The 23,623-nt window shown below is 37.5% G+C and overlaps 1 protein-coding gene across 1 annotated transcript in view; it reads left to right on the plus strand.

Moving 5' to 3' along the window:
* The window catches only part of mast4 (microtubule associated serine/threonine kinase family member 4), an 89,826-nt gene that overhangs the window by 2,916 nt on the left and 63,287 nt on the right, over positions 1-23,623 (plus strand). The window contains 2 exon segments of the mRNA XM_051073029.1: positions 13,295-13,448; positions 19,160-19,293. Coding sequence (XP_050928986.1) covers positions 13,295-13,448; positions 19,160-19,293 — 288 coding nt within the window.

Genomic DNA, 23,623 nt, shown 5'->3' on the forward strand with positions numbered 1-23,623 from the left:
CTATACTCACAAAATCTCAGTGTCGTCGAATCTTGTCCATCCCAGACATCTAAATCAGTCCAGTGTTGTGGGCAGTGACAGAGAACATTATCTACAGTCAGGATGAGATTATCCCACACATAATCCTTTCTTTCATGCACAGAAATAGATTAAAATAGGTAACATAAAGTCCAGATTTATAAACAGATTTTGGCCTAAACTCACTGGATGTGAAATGTCACTGTCAATTATGACATGTCTTGTTTGAGATTAGGAACAGTTGCACCTGCTTTTCGTTGTCCAAATATTGGGATAATAATAATAATATTAATATAATAATAATATTTTTTTAGTCAGCCAATCAATTAATCAACAAATTGCTGCAGCTCTAGTATGATTAGTTAAAGCTAAGTTAAACATAGGATTAACTAACTGTGCTTAAATATGAATTTTGTATAAAAACCACAGTGTCACAAAAAGCCTCCCATCATACAAACATTTGAACATGACATGACACTGCTTGTAAGCAACAGTAGATTTCAGATGATACTTGTGTCCAGCACACAGTGAGTCTTACACACTGCTTTCCAAACCATGTCATCTATCAGTTTGTTAATCATTGTATTCCCAACCTTTATATGTCCTTCTGCTTTTATATCCCCTCATAATCATAAATCTTGTTTCCCTTACTTTCCTGTTTCTTCCGCTCATGATGTGATAGCAACCTGCCCAGGGTGTGCCCCACCTCTCGCCCAGTGTCAGACGGTATTGCCACCCTCAAAGGATGGTTGTGTTATGCCTAATCTCACCATTTCCTATTTTATTGCATTTATAGTTGCTGCTGCAAGAACAAACATGCCTCCCACAGAGTATCACTAAAGATCAGTCTTATCCTGTGGATTTCAACCTTAAATGTCATACTATCAGCAATGTATGATATTTGAAACTCGTGTTCCCACTAACATATGTCATAAGTCATAAAAGCTTGAAGTGGGTTGGACGTTTTGTTATAAATCAGTGAATATCTTACAACAAAAATTATTCTCAACTGAATACCTTTTTCATACATGCTAGGCTTACTCCCACATGCTAGGCTTGCTCTTTCAGTCTTGGCAATGACTGCAGATGTTGGTGTAATAGTTACTTGACAGTTAGATAGATTATCTTCAGTACACAGTGTGAGCACCAACATAAACTGAATGACTTCCTCAGTGGTGGGGTAAGATGCAAAATGTCTTGCTTCATGCACTCTGCATGTCTGCCCCATTAAAGAACACAGTTACAGTTAGTTTTTAATGCCATGTGATCTCAGATGGCTGTGTTTTCATAAGAATAATGTATCAAATGACAATGTGAAAACAATATGACAAGGGGTCACTTGTAGTGATTAACCCACACAGTCTGGACCACAACTTTACTGTTTTGGTTCACTCTCTCCACTCTCACAGTGTTGGTTTCACCTGCAGCCGGAAGCTGTTTTCAGTGAAGAAGCTCTTAAAACCTGCTGTACACTGCCTACTCAGCAACAGATAGCAGACTAAATTAGTGACTAACATAGTGAGCATTATCAGCTAAACAGCAAGATATTTCCCTCAGAATTAGTAACAAATAAAAAGATCAGTCAGAACTGTACTTACATCCACCAAAGTGGCTAGTAACACAACTTAAAAGATGATGATATGTCAGTGTTGTCTTCACAGTTTGTTCTGCTGCCCCCAAGGTTTAAATATGTGAGTCAGTTAAAACTAATTTTAGGCAGGCACTGTGTTTTTCCATCAAATGCATTGTGGATCAAAGAGGCTTTATTTGCCTCTAACTGCTTTTTCTATCCATTATTCCCTTTCAGTGACATTGAATTTATTACACTGACTCTACATCCATTCATCTTTATCTGTCACCTACATGGCAGCTGCTGTCAACTGTTAGATTCAACCTTATGTTTGCCCATGCCTGTGTATTACACTGAATGACGTACTGGACGGATCAGGCAAACCATTCACAACAGGACTGCATCAGCCAAATAACAAATTACTTCCCTATAAGCAAAATCAATAATGTTACATGGTTGTAAAAAAGAAGGAAAAAAAAAGATTTTACAAACTGGCACACTCCTCGGCAGTGAGTAATGAGTTGGTTCAAATGAGCACTAACCATATGTGACACTTGGCACTCAGCAAACTGCATTAACTGGGGGATTAAAATAACTAGAAAGGTTTGTTGAATTAGAGCTGCTCTGTTTAGGCTAGCAGAACACTCATCTATCTGAAAGACGGGTTCATTTGGTCTGGCTATGTTTAGCATGCAAGGAACGCTTATGGAGAGAGATTTATTTGCTTTAAAATGTCTGAGTGATGAAGAAAAATAGTTTTTATGGAATAAATGGAGCCTGATAAAGGTTGGGCTGAAACAGAGGTCATTTTAGATTTATGTTTAATACACTTTATAATCATATATGTCAGACCATGACCTTTGTCTAACTGTGTTTTCCATGTAAACACACTTGTTGTTTCAATCTTTCTGCATGCAGTGCTGCTCAATATAGTTCACATTGAAACACTAGACTTCTGATTAATGTTACAAGTATAAAGGTTGTATCAGTCTGAAATATTTCAACTTTGACATTTTGGTTGCCACAGTGCCCATGAGCCTTGGTATGGAGAAGAGGCCAGTCAAATGGTGTAAATTTTGGTAAACATTTTGTTGTAAAATTTTTGCGAAGAAAACACAGTACGAGTTACTGAATTAACACTTTTTTTTCAACTCTGTAATCTTTAGCTTAAATCATTCTTGGTGACATACATGACAAAATTTTAACCTCAGTGACTGGATATTTCTCACAGAAATGCACTCTGGGAGTTAAAGTGTTTATGGACAAAAGCTTGTACCTTTGACTTTTTATCAAAGAACCAGATACCCTCTAATGCAGATGCCTTTTGTGCTCATTATTTAACAAGCAGAGTTTAATGCCAGTTAAAGTGAACACACATTCATTGTTTTAGTAACATATTGCTTTCTTTTTTCTACAATTTAGTCCCTGTTGTTAAATCTGTCCCCCTGCAATGAGTAAAGTATCTCTGACAAGCAGCACATTGCAAGTATCTACAGGTTGTTCTTTGTACATCATTGAAATCAGTCAGGAAATTCATGTTCTGCTTTGGGAAAATTTGTCATGAGTTGATAATAAGTTTATGATGCTTATATTGCATTCAAACTTCGGGCAAGATTAAACAAGTGAAACTTCATTGCTTAAAGCTAACTACTTAGCTATTGTTGCTGCTGGGTTGGGTGTGATGTGCTCAGTACAGTGATGAATAATCATGTTGGTGTAATGAAAAAATACATGTGAACTTAATGATTTGACTGATAATAAGATTGAAACTATCAGATTTCATGGGAATTAATTTCTATTTTTAAACAACCAAGTCTTTATCTCCTTTCTACGAGCTGTCTAAATCTGACATAATCCATGGTTGGCAAGTTGGTTTATTCCATTAGGGCCTGCTCTCTAAAGTTGAATGGGCAGTTGTCACGCATTGCATTAGTGCTCGCTTGTGTATCAATATTTGCTTCTGTTTGACAATGTTTAAACCCTGTGGTGTGCCCCTAAATAAGCAGCCATCTATTTAAGCAGGCAGCCAGTCAGAGTGATCAGAGGGACATCCAGCGTCAGTGTATGCTTTGGGGCTAAGAGGATTAACACAATCTGGTTAAGACTCTTTTCACTCCTACAGGGGACTGTGTCTTTCCAGGATCCACCTTTGATTTTTGACTCCTCTGTCCTGTCTTTTGTATGCATGCATTTCTGGGTTTAATCAACCTGTCTGTGATGACTGAGCATTCAAAGTGATACAGGAGCTTAAGGTTGTTGGTGCCTAAACAAAATGTCTCTAGGTCGGAATTTACCTGCAGGTCAGTGTACATCATCGCGGGGAAGCAAGGTAAGAGACTCCAACAGCTGACGCTGCTGATCAGGTTGATAAGTAGGGTAAATCTGAAGTTCCTGTAATGTATCTTTTGAGTAGTTTGTAGTTTGATTATTTTCAGTGTATAACACCTTTGGTGGCCACTGGATTCTGCTTTATAAACAAATAATGAATGAGAGGTTGTAAATGTCTTCAAATTCGATACATGAACAAAGACTTAAAATAGCCACTGTTAGCTCAGTGTTGGACTGTTAGCACTGAAATTAACTTTCAGCCTACAGTAAACAAGTAATTTATGATTTCAGTTTACATTCAGTTGCCAGTTTGTTAGGTACACCCAGCTAAAACTAATGCAGTGTAATAAGTCCCTCAATATTGCCTCCCTTTGTAAATATTCAGTTTGTGTTGAAACTGTTACAGAGGTTTTGATTCATTAATAGGGTTAGGGTTAATGTTGAACTGTATTGCATTTTACAGCAATGTTCTTATTGTGCCCTCATTGATTTAAATGTCACAATAATAATAACACAATAAAGAAACATCCATCAGTTTAACAGCTTCTACCAAAACTGAACATCATAACCTTCATGAATTTAGGATTCATTGTAGGACTGTTATATTAAACTGCAATAGTTTTAGCAAGGTATTTAAACTGGCAACAATCTGGGTGAATCTGCCTTGCTATATTAAGCTGTCGTTCATACTAGTTGTTCTCAGATTTGATGGTTTCAGGGTCATTGCTGAATCAGAGGCACAGCAACAACCACAGTGGTCATGCTCTTTAGAGATTTGTTCTGCCTATTTTTTTTTATTTATTTATTTTTTTTTTTCCATGGTGGAATTCCCAGATGCACATCATAACCAAAATGTAACCAGTTGTTCCCTGGCCTAGGGCCTATTGGTGTATCAGAGTTTATGGAATGTGTACACTAAGTCTTGAAGGCACTCTTTTTAAATGCAGGAAAACATGACCTCCTCTGTGGAAAAAATAATCCATGCTTTAATTCTGTACAATGCCAAAGTTAATAAATTTCATGATAGTTAATTGTGTGTAATTGAAGAAGGAAAGAACTGCTGTACATCATGGCAACACAGGAAGCGGAATTCCCCTGGGAGAGCACACAGTTAAAGTTCAGATACTCAAAACCAAAGATTCTCTTTAGATAATGAAGGGAGATTGTTAATGTAAGGAGAAAAATGAAGTGTGCATTGGGTGACTGAAATGTAGAGCACCCCATGGAGAGTTTTGATCACAGAGTTATTTGGATTTGAGCCGTGAGACTTTCAAGTGTACTGTTTTCCTCTTGAGTAAACACTAAGATCCTCAGTACAGAGAGCAAGGGAAGAGAGATTCAGGCCAGATTGGAATTTGGGGAGAGTTGAAGAAGACAGATGTTGGGTGACAAGGTCGGCCAGAACATAGTTTGCTCTACTTCAGTTGACCCTGAGAAAAAGAGCAATGAACATGTTCTCTTTCTCAAAAGTTCACTGAGTACACTTCACAAAGATGTAAGCGTTGCATGAAATGGCCATCACATTATATAATCACACGTGTTTATTTCAGGAGTCATGTGGGCTGCTAAAAAAGAAAGAGGTTAAAATGTGTTGTTTTCAGTGTTTATAGAGTAGTTTACAGCAACAACAATCTTTATGCATTTCTGCAGCTGATAGTTTGCTAAACCCCTCCCCCAAACAGCAATTATCCAATCATAGCTTAGTGACCATAGCTAGGCATGGCAGCCCTGTCGAGTTTTGGATTTCTCCACAAGCTGAATCAGTATTCATGGGGCTGTAGTTAAGTGGTGCTCAGCATGTACAGTGTTTGGAGAGTGGTGTCTTTTTAAGCTTTTTCAAAACCAGAAATACTTAAGCAAATGTGTAAAGATGGACATGTGGTTTATCTGCTCTAACAAAGCTGTAATTGTTGAATGTCTGTTCAGCTAGTTTACTATATACAGTTGGAACAGAGTGTTGCTATCCAAAGCCAATAAGCATAACATTAGCTGGCTACATTAATTTGTGAGTTTACACGGTGATAGTAGAGTAGTGCCCTGATCATGATAGTACAATTGCTGTGCACACTGTGGAGAAGGCAGGCCTGGGTGCTGAACTGTGCTGGTTTTTTATTAGATTTGGGGAAATTTACACTCTATGACCCCTGACTCTGGTCAGAGCCTCTTCCTTTGAACCACTGAAAGTGAGAACAGTATGTTTTTACTTTGAGCAACCAAATAGGATACTGCTAGAATCATTTTGCTTACAATGTGAGGTCTGTCTTGACACTGTGATATCAGAACAATGCCATTTCTTCAGTTTCCTGTCTTCTAAATGAATCACTATCTAGAAAGGATGGTGACTTTTTTGCCTGGGGTCTTTTAGCATGATATCATATGTAGCTATCAACTGCAGCTAATAAAATCTGGTGCATGGGCAAATGGCTGTTTCTCAATTACTGCTGTATAGCAAAGTTTATTAGTGTCAAATCCAAGCAGCTGTTCTCAGAGTAGCTGATTATAGAGCGATGGGATGGCTTTCTCTCTGAACAGTCCGTGATTATCGTGTTGATCCGTGAAGCATCAGTAACATTAGATCCTTTGCAAACTTGTCATAATTTTGCATTAAATGAATTTGGGCACTACTAGGAATCTAAAAAACAACTCAGAAAGGGGGTAGGCTTCAACAGAAAAAGGACATTTATTGTAAGACTCATTAATTACTCATGAGTAGGAAAAATTGTTTGAAGTGCAATAGAATGGAAAAAAAACAAAAACAAGATTAGCTACAGATTTTGGCTTTAAAAGCTGCGTTTTGCCATGTTTGTTTAATTCCATGTAGACCAGACAGGATATTTATTTTTTAGTGAAAACTGATGGATTTTTGATGGTGTCTTTTTCTGTAACAATGCTCAGTGAAGTTTTATATTTGAGATGTGTTGGTGTGAAAAATGTGATTTGATTATTACCAATGCATGTTATTCTTAGTTGTCGGGTAGGAAAGGATATAATGGAGAAACAATAGCAGGGATGGTGATGACTGGAAAGAAGTAAGGAGTAATGCCTATTGATGTATGTGTTTTCTCTTCCTGTTTTACTGTAAATGTGTACTCATTGTGTCTTAGCAACCAATATGAGACACTAATGACAATTTGTTCCCACTTGTAAAAGGTTCCTTTCATCCACCTCAGTGAAATGATAAACAACACTTCAACACAAAGCCTTCAAATGGAATTAATATCCTCGGGTGTGGATACATTTGCAAATTCTCCCTTTGTACAGACTTCAGATTTTTAATGTGGAAATCATGGCTCAACCCACTTCACCTTTGTAATGCAAAGCCCAGCTAGTTTGTGAAGTATACCATAATATGTTAAAATGTGGTCGACAAAAGTATCAAGAAAAACACTGAAATTGGTGTTTATGTTCTTGCACTTGTTTTGTTTTCATAGCCAGGCCTCAGTGGTCTAGTAGCACAGACCTCATACAAGTATGTGAATACCACAGAGTTTTCCTTGGCTAGGGCTATTTGGAGTATTTATTACTTGACCTTGGGGACAGTTTCCCTGTGTGCAGCCATGCTCTTTCATTTTTGCATTTGCCAGTGTAGGATATACAGCTCTTCCTGCTGTTCTGTCCTTTTATTGGTAAGTTTGTTTGGGTAGCTGTGTATGCTTGTGTATATACCGGTATAAAAAGAATGTTTCTTCTCTGTAGCTGAGTGTCTTCTCCTGCCTCTAACACATTCAGTCTTTGTTGTCTTGGCTGGTAAAGGTCAACAGCAGGAGTAAAACCTCTGCTGAGAGTTTACTCTGCTTTCTGCACCAGTCTTATCCACACCATGCTGTCCAGTTCCCTTTCCTCTGTGCAGCATTAATGGTTTGGTGACTTTTGGCATATGTCCTACATACTATGTTAACTTGACAGCAGACTTTGATCGCATATTTGCAAAATTTGATGGTCCACTGGTAGCCTTAAGTTATCTGAAGTCAGTTATTATAATCAGATTTTTTAATAATAATGTTTCAAATGAGCGTATGAAACCCTGCAGATAATTACCACCTGAATCTGCAGCTTTCCCCAGCTTTACGGAGCTTTATAGTGAATTTCAGTTAATTGTTTAGCTGTCCGCTTGGCAACCCTACTGCCTTGGCTCAGTCTCATCACTCTTATAACATTGTTTTTGGAAGTAGCAGGCAGCTGTTATCTGTGCAGAAAGTTATAAAAACCCACTGTGCACCACTTGCCCAGCACCAAATGGCAAACTATATTAGCCACTAGTTGGTGATCACAGGAGAGCATTTAGCAGCCTGATAGATAGAGACCAAAAACGGAGCTAAAAAAGAGAGAATATTGGACGTAGATTTATCAGGTTGCCACAGACATGACTCCAAATGAATGATAATGTTGCTCTAAAAACGACAGACTGAATATTCTCAATAGAAATGATGATGGTATGACAGTAAATACATAACACATACTAATATAAAAATAAAGCCTCTCTTTGTCACACATTCCATGTAGGTTAAGGTTGCCTCATCTTTCAGTTGGTAAACACAACTGACTTTGGTTGTTTCGTTCAGTCCATCCTCTTTGTTTCAGTTGTTTGCTGTCTGTTCTTTGCTTTGACAACAAAGGATTGTTGGTACTGTCCACTGTGTGTGAAGCGGAGGGTGGAAAAGAGGATGGAGGAAGGAGGGGCAGGTCAGGTTTGATCTTGCTTACAGGAGCTCCGCTGCAGGGAGAGAGGAATGGTGGTAGGTGAAAGGGCACTGGCTGCTGCCAAAACTGCTTTCTGTGTGCACAGCAGGTAACGCGCAGGCTGCGTTTGGCTTACTGCAGTGTTTTCTATGTAATCAAATAGGCATTTAAAGGGCTTACACCCATGTTCAGTACCAGTAGAATTTTGACTTTAATAAATCCTTTAATAACGGTTCACTGTTTACTGGCTGAATTATGATATAATATGCATTGAACTGGCAGTATGGGTTGACTGATCTACCAGATGATCTTTCATAATTGGCTGATAGTGATACTGAAGCTCAGCTGACCAAAAATCTGATGAAACTTTGGCCAGCTTTAGCAGCCCTCCACAATTTCCACAGGCTCAAATATCTGCTTTGTGGTGCATCAACCAAGTCAGGAGGATGAAGGCAAAAGGTTGCATGGATAACAAAGAGTTGTATTTGTTGTGTTTTAAGTTCACATTGGACCGCATTGAATATGTCTAATGGTCTCTGTCAGTTTAAAAATGATGTGTAGAAAAAGTGTTTTCTGGATCACATACTGCTCCTCAAGTAGCCCTGTTTTTCATTTTCAGATATTGATTATTTGATAATCCATGTTTGCATAGTGTGAGTGAAAGCAAATGTCAGACTAAAAGACATTGCATGCCTCCAAACTTCAGACTTTGACCCACTGCACGGATAGCAAGATACTGATAGCTGATTATCTCACTTCCTTTATATGAGTTGAAAGTCATCTGACAGTGATGATTAAAATGGTTTGACCTTCCTGAAAACAGCCGTGAAAACAACAAAACAACAATACAGTCAAAACAGAAACAATGTAACATAACTCTTCTTGCCATTATTCCAGGTATGCAATAACCCTAACACAAAGGGCTTTAATGAAAATACTGCAGATATTTTCTATCAAACAACCTTGAAGGAAAGGAGATGTTAAAGGGCAGTAGGCACTGATATTGAGAAATACCGAACTTCTGTATTCATAAAATGACTCGTAACTTCCTTTGTGATGTAGAAACTGTACACATGACAGCCCTGCAGTCATTTAATAAAGCTATATACCTCTGTCAGTTCATAGCACATGCACCATGTATCATTATGGTCCATGGTGTTCAGGCATTAAGGTCAGAATGACCTGTCCTGAGTGGGTTTGTTTGTAACCAGAAGCTTCTGACTTTAAACAATGTGAGTGGATGATGTGGGAGTTTACCACTGATTGTTTCACAGCATAACTCTAAGCTGCTTATAGAGGCATTGCTTAGTTATTATCTGTTTGCTTTAAATTACATAACCATCCATCTATTCCTTTATTTGTTTGTTTATTTTTTATTTAACTAGGATTCATCTTGATATATCTGCCTTTGAACACTTGGAGACAGTTACACCAGCTATAACTTTGTTCAGTTATTGTGGAAGTCTAATACATGGGGATTTACAGTGTACACATTAGGAATTGCACCACACTAACTAAATCTTTTGCAGAGATAAATATTTATATATCCAAACTGCCAGGAGAAACTTGTGCAGCTAGCTGAGCCAACTGATAAAACTAACGTTAGCCTGCTCATACATGACACGTTTAGACTAAAAAGTAAAAGAAGATGAGATATGATTGACGCAATTGGGAAATTTATATATTAACAATTTCAAGATAACATAATGTAGCATGCTTCAAAATAGACAACATTATGCTAGAAGTATTAGCATTGTTAGTCAGAGCTGAAACAATCAGTAGATTGATTGATTAATTGGCTGACAGAAAATTAATCTGAAACTATTTTCATCATTCATTCATTCATTTAAGTCAATTTTATGAGCAAAATGCCATAAATTCACAGTGTGAATCTTTGCTGTTTTTCAAACAATTTCTTTGGGTTTTGGACTCATGGTCAAACAAAACAAGACATTTGAATAGGTCAACTAGGCCTCTGAGAAATTATGCTTGGCATTTTCTAAGCTCTTTTTCTAATGGACCAAACAATTAATCAAGAAAATAATCAACAGATTTATTGATAATGAAAATAATAAATACTTGCAGCTCTGTTTTTAGTAAAATAACAGATTTTTCCCACTTAGCTGTAGCCTAATTTTCCCACTTACTCTAAAATGCATGCATACAACTCATTCTTAAACCAAAGTCTCATTGGAAACATTGGAAGTAAGTTGAGTATATATACTTTGTATGAATGTATCAAGAATTTGAAAAACCAGTTTAGAAATGCATTTATGTAAAATGTGAATCACAGTCCAAAGTTTGAGACATGACTGAACCTCTGCTGTTATTTTTTTGGAAGAGCATTAAAACAGGAAACCAGTGGTTGCAAAAGAGATCGGCTTTTGCACAACATGCTTGTCATTGTATTCCACTGAATATTATTCAGTCGAAATGAATGAATTATCATCTAGTCATATAGTTGCACCTAAAAGGACGAGTTGATTTCCTCTCAAGGCCGCTTATTGGCTTCCAAATCTTAATACATTTTGCATTATAGTGTAGCTGTTAATGGAATGATGGCATTTTTACTGAAAACTGAGATTTAACCAGATCATTTGAAATAAAAGTGCGAATGAACATTTGGGTCTCACAGCTCTCCATCTCTGCCTCAGCAGTATTTACTGGCTCAGTGCTAGGTGGTGGGTGTGTGGTGGTGTTTGTTTTTTGGGCCTAATAAGCTACAATACAGTGTTTTTTTTTTTTTTTTTTTTTAAAGAAAGGCTGAATTTATGTTAGACAATGAATTCTTTGTAATAATTGTGTTAGGGTGCATGTAGGGGTTTACATTTTTGGTTTTATTTTACTGTCTTCGCTAATGATCAGCAAAAAGCTATGGAAAGTCACTTTAGCAAGGTATTAAATAATTTAACATTTTTAAAACTGTAAATATTCAATATACTATAGTAATGTAATGTATATTTTAAATGGTCAAAGTTCAGACAGAGACTGAGACACAGCATGTGTCTGTGACTCAATACAGCTGTAACAAACTCAGTTGCAGGGGCATCTTGCAGTGTTGCATAAATTCCTCTCCTCAGAAACTACTGCTGAGGAAACAACTCATTTGAAAATGCCAAGTTAACTCCCTTCTCACTTCTCATAGTCTGGTCATTTCTTCTGCACAGAAATGTTTATATTCAGTCATATTTTTTATTGTAGTCTTGAGAGATTATATAATAAAACAAAGGTCTTCTGTGAATACATACAGTACATTTAAAACATCCTGTCTATATGAAAAATGGCCGTGTACTGTACTGTATGAGCTACCTCAGTATATATAGAGTCAATGTCTGTTTAGACAAAGCTCAGAGATAATGCATGTTCCAACTTCCTGCTAATGGCTCCCTATTTCTTCTCCCTTCTTCATGTGTGTTTAAGAACATGGTCTAAGCTCAGTCAGAGGATTGTCAATATGTGCAGTAATATCTCTTCATGCCATCGATGTGTATTTCAGTCAAAAAATGAACAAATCTGTACCAGGCGACGCTGCAGACTTGCCCCATGACTAATTGGCCTTAAGTTATTGGCTTTAGTACTGATGTCTGATAAGCAAAAGAACTGCATAAAACTGTGTTCCTATAGTTATGACCATGATATTGATTTCAGAAGAAACATTTCTTTATACTGTTTCTGTTCTGCATTCACTGAGAGGTCAAGCCACCCTATGAGAAATTGCTTTTGGTCGTCCTTAATAGTTCTGGGATCATGAATCCTCCCAGCAGAGGTTATTTCCTTCCAATGAATGCTCTGAGCCATTTATATATCTTTGTATTCTCAGGGAGGGCCTTTTCCTCACATCACTGAGCATTGTTATGTGTTTGGTGTTGGGTCGGAGCTTCATGTAAGGTCATTATCTTCTTAGAATACAATAGGCTGGTGTAATGTGTCGTAGTGTGTAATGTAGCACATCTCTAATGAGTCCTAACCTGTCACAATCCTTGATTTAGGCATTTGCATGTTTATTAACATTAACTTTTCTTACTAGAATTACATGTGAATATAGCCGTGCTTCTGCTCTCTGACAGTATATCTGTTACAATATGTACTGAGTTCTGCCATAGAAAATTTTGGATACTGGGCTACTGCTTAGACTGTCATGTAAACAAAATGTTTCTCATTCAAAACCTGCCACCATGGGTGTGGAAACCTAACAAGTCTCTTGAGAAATAAACTATATATTTTTTTTAAAGCTATGTGCATAAACATAGTTTGGAGGACACCCTGGGAATCACTGCTCTGAGATCATTTGAGAAGCTGAGCCCTGCCCTAAGGTTTTTAGATTTGCTGCTGTACTTCTCATAACTCTAACATCATGCTCCCTTCATGAAAGGCCGTTATGAATTTCTGTTAGATTTTTACTTTGATGCGCCTGATGCATGAGTTTTGAACACATATTTTTGAGAATACATTTAATAAATTTGCCATGACGGATGATGTATGGCTATATGGCATGAGTCTGGATTTCCAGCTTCTTAAAAAAAATCTCAGTTTCATATTCATTCACATTTGTGCTATAGCTTAGTGTTGATTGGTATATTGGTTAGCTACATACTCATCCTCATCCTAATGTGGTTACTACACAAGTAAAGATGGATTTGTATGAAATGTTTTTTTTTTTTTTAACCTACTGCTTTTCTCTTTTTTCTTTTTCTCTAGTTGGATAATATCCTCTACCCTCCCTCCATATCACTCAGGAAGTCCAGTAACCCAGAGTTGACTTATGGATTAAGTCCTGCTCTCAAACTGAAACGACATCTCAGTGAGGATGGAAAACACGTTCGAAGAAGGAGCCTGGGGGGTGGTCTCACAGGTAATGGTTTTATGTATGGTCTTTCCATTTTACATACTCACAAGTGTGTGTGGGCTGGCGTTTTGTATGTTTTACTGTGGGGTTTGTAAAGTTGCTGCTAGAACAGCTGCTTTTCCATGATTGATGTTTTCTTGATTTCCCATGCAGTTTTAAATCAGAATTTCGGAACCTGGACAAGCACATTGTCAATAAATGAAATAAGCTCTTCATTGAATATGGTCTTACTTTGGCCACGGTTAAATGTTTTTTTTAATAACTCTAATGCTTGATACGATTTATGTGAAGTTTGATTAATAGAAATACTCCACTTGGGAGGGGAGCTTGCTAAGATTAAATATATTCACCTGTTATTTGAAGCTTCACATATTGTTTCCAGTGTTTCTCACAGCTTGAAGATTTATTTGTTGTGATTGACTCCAGAGGGAGAAAAGGAATTTATGTTAAGCCTCACCATATTAATGGCCACAAACCAGTGACCACCCAACATGTATAAAATACTACTTCTTATTGGTCTTCAGAATTCAGAGGTTAATTTCAATACATCCTCTAAACATTGTCATACTTTTGGCACATCACATGTCCACTGAAAAATTATACCACACTTCCATACCTTTAGCCATATCCATGGACATGGCCTTGTTTTTACTTTACTGTGACTTTGAGATCTTCCAAATGCAATTGGGACAAGTGGAATTAAATTTGTGTAGTTGAAGGCAATGACACTTGAAACTATTTCCAGAAGCTGCCTTCGTTACTCAGGATAATCAGAATAATCCTCCGAATGTGCTGTGAACAGTTGACAGTGTTTGTTACCTTTGGGGAAAGAAGTAAAAAACTTCAAACGTGTGACTGCTTCCAGTAAACACTGGCCATCTGTCACTTAAACCTGGCTCTGAACAGAGGGGATTGCTCAAAGAATGAAGCAATGACAGTGTCACACTTGGCAAGACGCTGTTCTGAATTGCATTAGAGATAAGTTTGATGAGGCAAATGGGATGACATCATTATGCAGCAACGATACAACTCAAATGTCAACAAGCTGGATCCTCTCCAGACTTGTAAAACTTCTCAATCAGCCTCTCACTACGAATGATTGGGTTCTGAAGGAACATGCAATTTCCTTGCAGAGTAGGAACAGTTTTGGTCATTATATATGAAAGATTTCTCATCTTTTGCTCTGGTTTGTCAGTGCTTCTCACTGCTTTGAGTGCGTGAGACACATTTGGAAAAAGATGATGTCACATACTTCTGTGCACCAGTGAGGATTTAGCAACATTCAAATCAAAATGTGATGATAGTTATGGGATTGTTTGCTTATGGTGCCCCACCTCTGTCTGATCAAATCACATCCCCAAAACACAAAGGCAGTTTCTCAGGATAAAGTTTATTTATTTAGAAACCAAGTTTTCAGGTGTTTGAAGCAAAAACAACCCATCCAGTTTGTTGCAGGTAATTCCTCAACAACTCTTGGCATAGCTGAACTATTTCTGTGCATGTATCACCAGAGCATTCTCAGCTATTCACTGTGGTCCATACATGAATGGCTGAAAGATGGACTGCGGTTAGAGATCTCAAAATTTCTGCAGCCACACCTAGTCTCTGGAAATAAGGAAAAATACATCAGCTAACAGCTACTTGGTTTACTGTTGGTAGGGCTACATTTTGTGTGTCCTCCCATAATGAATCATACTGTGATTCGACGGGGAATGTGTGAAGTCAGTAGAGTGCTATCCCCTTGGAATTTTACATTTCAGTGTGTGAGGATTTGTGATTTAAGCTCATAGGTAGATCCTGCAGCCTAGCACTGGAGAATACAAACTACCTTATTAGACGTAGTATTTACAGTTAGATTTACTGTATGAATTCTCAAAAAATTGACAACATACCAGTTTCCAATAACAACAGATTGCTAATGGCTGTGGAAAAGAGGAAAGAGAGGAGCAACAATAGCAAATAGTTAAACATACAGTTTCAGTCCGCCTCTGGATAGATGAATGGGAGTCTGACTCACATGAGCATGGATATGTTCCTGCCTCTGGACAGTTCAAGATAGAGAGCTCTTCTATTGTGTCTGCAGCCTTGTTTGCTTCCATTCAGAAAACTGAAACTGACTGCAGGCTGATGTTTTATGGCTTCAACAGCCTAGTGTTCCATGTGAGGTGAATACAGAGGACTTTTACCTCACTGATTAAAATGTTGACCTTTTCACAGTCAGTGAAAGATTGTGTTTTCATTAGGTACAGCTTTGAATGAATGCTTTACCCTTTACTAATTGGTCCACAGAAAAACAAGATGGATAAGCAAACATAAACCTGACGCAAGTCCATTGTCTTGATTGTGTTATTAAAGCAAGATGAATATATCTGTTTCTAATTTGAGATAGGATTTGAAAGATTTTAGGTTCTCTTCCTTGATTATAACATAATTTCATTTGTTGTCACTGTATAGCAGGCTTTAACAATCAGAGAAATATATTTTTCAGCCTAAGCATGCTTCTAAATTTGCTCATGCACTAGGAAGTATGGCATAACTCCAGGCTTTACAAATGTGGTGGTTAGGACATCAAGTGTTTTTCTGTGGTATCTAGAAAAGTCTATGTCATATGTTCTAAGACCTACACAATCCAGTTCTCATGCTGGAATAGAGGACGCCTTTGAGCCTGTAATTCAATTTGAAACAGTAGTGCTCATGTGTTTTAATCCCCCTGAGGTATATCGGAGTGTTTCTTCCCTCTGTGAGGTGATGATAATATGATAACACAGAGTTTTAGTGTTTTAAAACCAAGCGTTAGTATAACTTGCCTTAGGAGGACAGATTCTTGTGTAGCCTTTCAATCTGATCAACATAGATGACCCTGGCTTGAGATACATTTATATACAATGTCCAACAGTATGAAACCCATCAGAACAGTAACACTGTGTGTAGATTTGTGATTTGTTCCATTATCATTCACATCATCATTCATGCAGGAGAGGTATCCCTGACACAGGGGCATGTAGACAAGGTTGGCAACACAGTGGTCTGACCTTGCAAATACCTGTGTTGAATGTAAAAAACTTAACTCCCCCACCCATATCTCCTGATACCCTACTTTCTAAAAGTGTTGACTAGTGTCTGACGAGAGATTTCCTTTATGCCGGGATGTGATGGACTCTAGTGAGGAAAACATTTGCCGGTAAGGAAGGAAGAACTACAATTTTCCCTCCTCATCCTGTTTGGTCTCCCTTCAGTTCTTTTGGTTAAACTGAAATTATCACAGTGTAACTGTGAAGAGAACTGTCACACTGTATATATATATTTTTATCTACCTTACAGTATGTATTCTGTATTTATTGTGTAGATGTCTCCTTTCTCAGGTCCAAAACCAAGCCCTATATTTTTTATCTGCATGGTGCAAAACAAAATTGCGAGCATATTTTCAGTGTTTTAGATTCTTTTTCATAAGATGGCATTGCATATGTATCATTTGCAGAGTGAGAAAGAAGAAAACACTAAAATTAACAGGGGCATTGTTAACTCACATAAAGCAAGAAACTCAAAAAAAAACCAAACAAAAACAATAGGTAAATGCCAAAAAGTTACCATGTAGTACGAATACCTATGTACCACGTCATGAAACCAGTTGATGGCAGTTCAGTAAAAGTCAGTGAGGTTTTTCCCTTATAAGAATATCTTTATCGTCTGACGATAATAAAGGCAGACATTGACTGTCAAGACTGCAGCTTGACTTTCATATGGGCGTGAAATGAAATGAAAGCAGCCTGCCCAGATGTCAGAGAGAGATATTCACAGGTCTAAAACACAACACTGTGTTTTGAAAAGCGTTCAACAGTCTCTAACATCTCTCTTTGTGCAGGTTGTTTACACATATAAAAGCTTCAAGAATTTCCACTACTGCAGCTTTAAACCATTTATTTATTTTTTCACGCCTTTCATGTCTTTCTATTAGAGTTGATAATAGGAAGATGACAGGAAATGAGGGGGAAGAGAGAGAGAAGAATAATGAAATGCAGGGAAGGTCCTCTGCTGGACTCAAACCAAGGGCATTGCAGTTCATGATGAGTGCCTTAAATTCCCAGGCAATCAGGTCACAACTACACTGTGCATTTGTGGCGCAAGACATTACATTTCTCCAACTTCCAACTATACTGCATGTAAACACACCATCATTCAATGCAGATGGAACACTGGAGAAAAATGCCAGTGTGACGCCATGCTAACCTGGTTCCAGATCTCTAAATTACCACCCACATCTCATTTGTTCAGCGATTTATTCAGTATAGGTCTGGTGCCCATTGACAGCTGTGTCCATCGATCGGAGAAATCAGTATTGGAGGTGGCACTGGGAAAGTCTTCTCTCTGCATAGCTTTTCACCTTTCCAGCCATGAAGAATAGCTTTAGTTAAGTGTGGATGACATGAATGTGTGTCTACAGCAAAGTGACTTTTATTGATTTAACTGAGGAAAAACAAATCAAAATACCTATAATCTCTGTACATACATACAAGCAAGAACATACCAAAATACTAACATGGTGTTTTTTAAATACTCTTTGTATTTTTAAAATCTACAAAATACAGCTTTGGTTGCACTGCTCTTACTTGAGTTCTATACTGACTCTGTGTATTTCACATTATTCTCAGACTGTCCTTGTTTCAGAAAATACTAATTCTAATAGACTTACGTGCTTCTTAAATAGCAGTGGTGTTTGAAATCTTGTTATTTTACAGTTCAGGTTTTGCTGGTAGCGAGGCAGTAAATCTATACCCTCTCCAGTTTCTAAAAGCTCAACACATCTGATGAAAGGAGATGCCAGCTTCAGGCCATACAAACTTGAGATATTCCCTTTGTGTTTCCTTCCTTTACTCTGTCATTGCTAATCCTCTTCTTTGTCTCCTGGAGTGTTGACTTAAACAGGAAATGGAAATGTACACATGGATAAAAGAAGACAACACCTCCACGAATGATTTCTCAATCTGTGATTTAATCTGTGTCTTGCCTTGGTGTACTGTGGTTTTAGGATAAAAGAGGCTGGATGAAAGTGGCTAAATGGTAGAAACAGCATTTAGTGCCATCTAGCTGCCACCCATAGGAGCTGAAATTGGAGATTTCTCTCATTTTTGAATATTCATATTCAGTGTTCCTGTTATCGTTGGGGAAACCATTTACTTACCTTCATTACATTTTGTGATGTGCTAGTGCTGTGGTTATGTAACATTAGGATTGTCAGTGATCTCTTAATGGACTTTCCTCTGGCCTAATTTAACCCTTTACATCCTGCCTGGTTGCACAGGTCAGGGGCTTCAGCTTTACGCTCCTAACAAGACCAGACAGCTAGGATTATCTTATGTTACTGGTACATCCTATGACCTGTACTGTCTATCCAAATACTCATTCTTATTGTGGGTTAGGAGTTGTTGAGTGTGGCACCATGTTTCCTAAAACGTAAAATAGTTTAGATATACATAATATGGCAAAGCTTGTTGACAACTGCACTGTGGTGGAAACAGTTTTCACACCCTGTATGTAAGTAAAAGTAACATTGCAGTAATGTAAGAACGCACAATAAGTATCATGAAATGGACTATTACCTTAATACTTTACTTACATGTGGGAGCTTGAGCAGATGAACTTGCATTTTAATACTGAAACTGTATGTGCTTTGGTCAGTATCTTTTCTTAACTGACCTCATCCTGTTGTTGCTCGGCAGGAAAGTACCTTCTGCTACCCACCAACCCCCAGCAGACACAGACAGCATGGCAGCCATCATCTGAGATCTCTAACCTGGTCCGTATGTGTTCTCTGAATCTTGGAAAGTCAGACCCCTCCCTCACCTCCAGCCTGGTGAGTACTTCCTTGATCATGACCCCCATGAAGATATTCTGTGTTCTCCCATTACCTTATCCTTTAAACAGAGTTTGGTCAAAACAAAAGCTGCTGTGTGTGAATTTTACTGAACCAGTTATGTAAGGTAATGTGAGACTTTTCTCAAAAGAAAATTTGCATATAAGCACAATATCTGAATATTCAATACTCTGTGGTATTCTAAGTAGATTTTCTAAGAGGATATTCCTAAATATTCTCCTGAAACATCAGTGTGAAATAAACAACCTTGGTGTGAGTTTGCATTATAGTTAGTTAGCTAGCTTAGTGATTTAAGTATTAAAATTCAAATATACATATAAGATAACTTTATTATATCAAATAGAAAACTTTAAGGTCCGAATAATATTCCATATGTAACACATCCCTGCAAACACATATGTAAAATTACTAAGCAACATGGTCATCTCCTAACCTTTTCAGAAAATATGTAACATAACTGAAACTATATTGTCTATGTCTTCACAGTAAGCAGTGAACTGAGTTTAAACACCCTTAATAATTAGTTTTTGTCTATTTTATTTTGGGTTTTGTGCATTGTGACTGATTTCTGGTTTAATGAATGTTGTGTTAATGGCCCTTATCTGTCACTGCTGCAGGTTTATTAAGCACTTTCCTGTTTTCACTGTTTTGGAAAGTGCTTCATAAATACATGTATTTCAATTGATACAAACATGACAAGCCACACATCAGTGTTCACTTCTGTCACTGATAATTAAATACACATGTAAAGGCAAAATGATGCCTATTTAAGTTATAGGAATGCAGCCATTTTAAGCCGAGATACTTAAAAATTTAAACACTGATGACAGAAAGAAGAAGGAATTAGAAAAAAGTAAAAAGAAATCCACAGAAAAATAACTTGGAAAAAATAAGAGACAAGTGCATCCCTAGTTTGGGCCAAATGAAGTCAGGAAGACAGATGACCTTCAGTGTGGTTGTACTCTGTCCTTTAAGATGACACTGATAGATAACTCTGTGATCTACTGTGATCTTGTCTGAGGAGTGGGATGCAATCAAAAGCAGGGGCTAATCCAATGCTGTAAATCTATGAGTCATCCCCAGTGTGTGTGTGTTATCAGTTAGAGAAAAGGTTGATGTAATAAAAAGCATGAGGTTAGAGTTTGCGTGTGCATAAATATGTGTGTGTCTGCGTGCTTGTGTGTGGGTGCTGTGAGAGTATATTTTGGTTAACTGACACTTAGACCATTAGTGATCTGAGTGGGTTGACCCAGAAAAAGGCGCAGTAACCCGAACCACTAGAGGGCTAGCTATGTCTCAGATGGCTCATGACATCATAGTGACCTTGTTTACACTAATAACATAATGCAAGTTCTACAGTATGTGATCCTGATGTCTGATTTTAAGATGTAAGCAGATATAGCTTTGTTTTTACTTAGCTTGAAATACACAACATTAATGACTTAAATTCTCCCTGAAGTCATTCCAGGTGATTTTAATGATTTCATTTTTTTAATGTAACTAGTACTGGTTTGTTTTACATGCAAAATATCTTAGCCCAATCCCTACACTGGGGGGCACTAGTGCATTTTCAGTATTTGGTATCCTTGTTTGTGAAAGCCACAAATTAATCCCTCTGGTTATTATGCCCTGCAGAGTGAATGAATACATGAATTCTTGCAACGTAATTGTCCTCAAGTCTATGTCTTGATTCAGTTTTTGTTTTAAAACATGCTTTGTTAGAATCTTAAGATAGTGTGTTTTACAATTATGTTTTACTGATACCTTTGCATGTTTCTTTGACCTGCCAACAGACAGTCTGTACTTTATTGGAGGGATAGAGGGTCTCTAGACACATGCATGTGTGTTTCTCTTCCTTCCCAAGAATGAATAATCTGATAAAAGAAAACTGCTAAAAGAACATAATTCTATCTGTCTAAAGGGATTGATTGATGAGGTTACATTGACAATACGGGGGTATTTGATATAAAAGTGCACCTGTGGCAGTCCAAGTCCTGGAGGGGATTCTGCTCTCTCCGCTCAGGTGAGGCTGGGAGGTCATGGGGACCCAGGAACCTAACACGATTTTTTAATCAGACTTCATTCAGCAAATGGGACCACACACAGATGGATGAAATTGGGCTTCACTCTAAGAATTACACTGGGGTACATTGTGTGCCCTCTCTACCATTTCCCAGACTGTAACCCTCCACCTCCAAAATGAGTTTTCATGTAAAAAGAAAAAATAAGCCTGAACAATTGGTGCACCCACTGCAATGTGAGAAAATTCATTGTGGATATCTAAAAGTATTCTCACTGACCACTGCTGATCAATGGCCCATGCACATCCTGTGGAGATTCCGCATTGAAACATGTCACCCTCATCTCTTCTAAGATTGAGTCCAGGTCTGCTACAACTTTGCACAAAGGACTTTTTGATGGCATCACAAAATTTTTTTGTGAAAAACTCTAACTAAGAGTAACTGTAATGCTGTGGTTTTATTAGATAAAGTACTCATTACTCGCTTTTTGCAGCACTTTATGTCTGAATTCTGTCGTTAATTGTTAAAATAAAATGAAAATTAGTCTTTTGATAATTATCTAAAATCAGATACCTGCTTTTAATTTCATATTTCTAACTGATGATTTTTATTTTTTACATGCACCTCTCACCTATATGCAAATCTTCCTACTCTTTGAAACTGCAGTTTTTGTATGTATCCAGTACAGTGTCCAGTCAAATATCTTAGTGGATCATCGTCATATTACTGTGTCCTGCAAGTCAAATGTTGTCCTCTGCCTATTCCTATTCTTCACACTGTTTGCATGCCCCTGGTGACTCAGTGGTTACTGCCATGAGAAAATGAAATGCTGGTTACTGCTGTTCACATACTGTCTTGTGTGGACAGAAGCTGAGCAGCTGATGTGTTGCTAAATTTCAACAGTATCTTTTGGAGTTAGCTGCACTGACACCTCAGGGGTTCATCTACAGCCATTGTGTTATCCTGCCTTCAGAACGAGCTTAGAAATGATGGTGCATTGGTTGACCTTGGGAGAGGAGTGGAAGAGACAAACACCTCAGCTTCTAGCCGCTGCATAGAAGATGCTGTTTTTCTTTGTTTTCCTGTCAGATAATTAGTTCTCAAATATAAAAGTTTGGTAGTTCTTTTCTCTGTTTGGTGGAATTATTCCATGCTATAAAATAGTACTCAAATAGCATCTTCAGTGTGCTTATGTCAGTTATGCAGACAGGGTAGCATTTGTCATTTGTAATGATGGTTATATTACTACAAAGCACACCTGTCCCTGGCCTTAGTGACAGTGAATGAATGGAGGGCTGCCCACAAACACATTGTGTTCCTGTATCTACTACACTGAGCTTGTGATTGTTCTCAAATTCAACTGCAGTCACATTTGGTTGATATATCCATGTCTGTAAAGATTTAATTGATTGTTTAATTTGGTTCTTTCAATTTGGAATGGACATTTTTGAAATGTATAAAAGCAGTATTACTGCTTTTGTGTTGTTTTAAACAGAAATACCAATATTTTTCAAAAAAAATTAATTGCAAGGGTTTCCAGGAAAAAAATCACTTTACATTGCCTCTCTAAAGGAAGCTAAAGAAGCTAAATGAGTTGTGTAAGTAAAATCACTTTACAAAATATACAGTTTCTCAAAACTGTTGGCTGTCAGATATCTTGTCTTTAAAACCAGAACGAGACAAGTGCTGCAGCAGCTACCTTGACCATGAGCATAATTGTAGGTGACCTCACTGCTGCTTGAAATTGAAGACTCTTATGGTTTATAATCCACTGATGTAACTTTAGTTTTACAAAAATCTTGTTGATGATTGTGTCATAAAGAGACAAAAAACAAAATTCTTACATGTGGTTTCTTCTGTAGTGTAAGCCTTTAATACCTGTATATTAAGGTGGCATTAATGTACGAAACTTTGTTAGTTTAGATCTGTTTGTTGGGGGAGATCACCATAGCCAGTGAACACCTCTGTACACTAGTGTCTACTTGTCCTTTTTTGTTTTTCCAGTTTAGAGCGGCAACTAGTGATTAATTTTATTATCTCTTCATCTTCCAATTATTTCAGGTAATAATTTAGTCTATGAAATATAAGAATGTAGTAGCTATCATAATTCCCCTGCACCTTAGATGATGTCCTCAAAGTCCTTACCTTGAAAAGACAGAACCAGTGACATTGCCAATGAATTAATCAGTTAATCATGTAACAGTTAGAGCTCTAGTTCAGTGTTATGTCCTGTGACACCCTGCATTTGGAATGAGATACAAAATCCATTTTACAAGTATTTATATTCA

Source organism: Lates calcarifer, linkage group LG9 (assembly GCF_001640805.2).
Source record: "Lates calcarifer isolate ASB-BC8 linkage group LG9, TLL_Latcal_v3, whole genome shotgun sequence".
NCBI lineage: Eukaryota > Metazoa > Chordata > Actinopteri > Centropomidae > Lates > Lates calcarifer.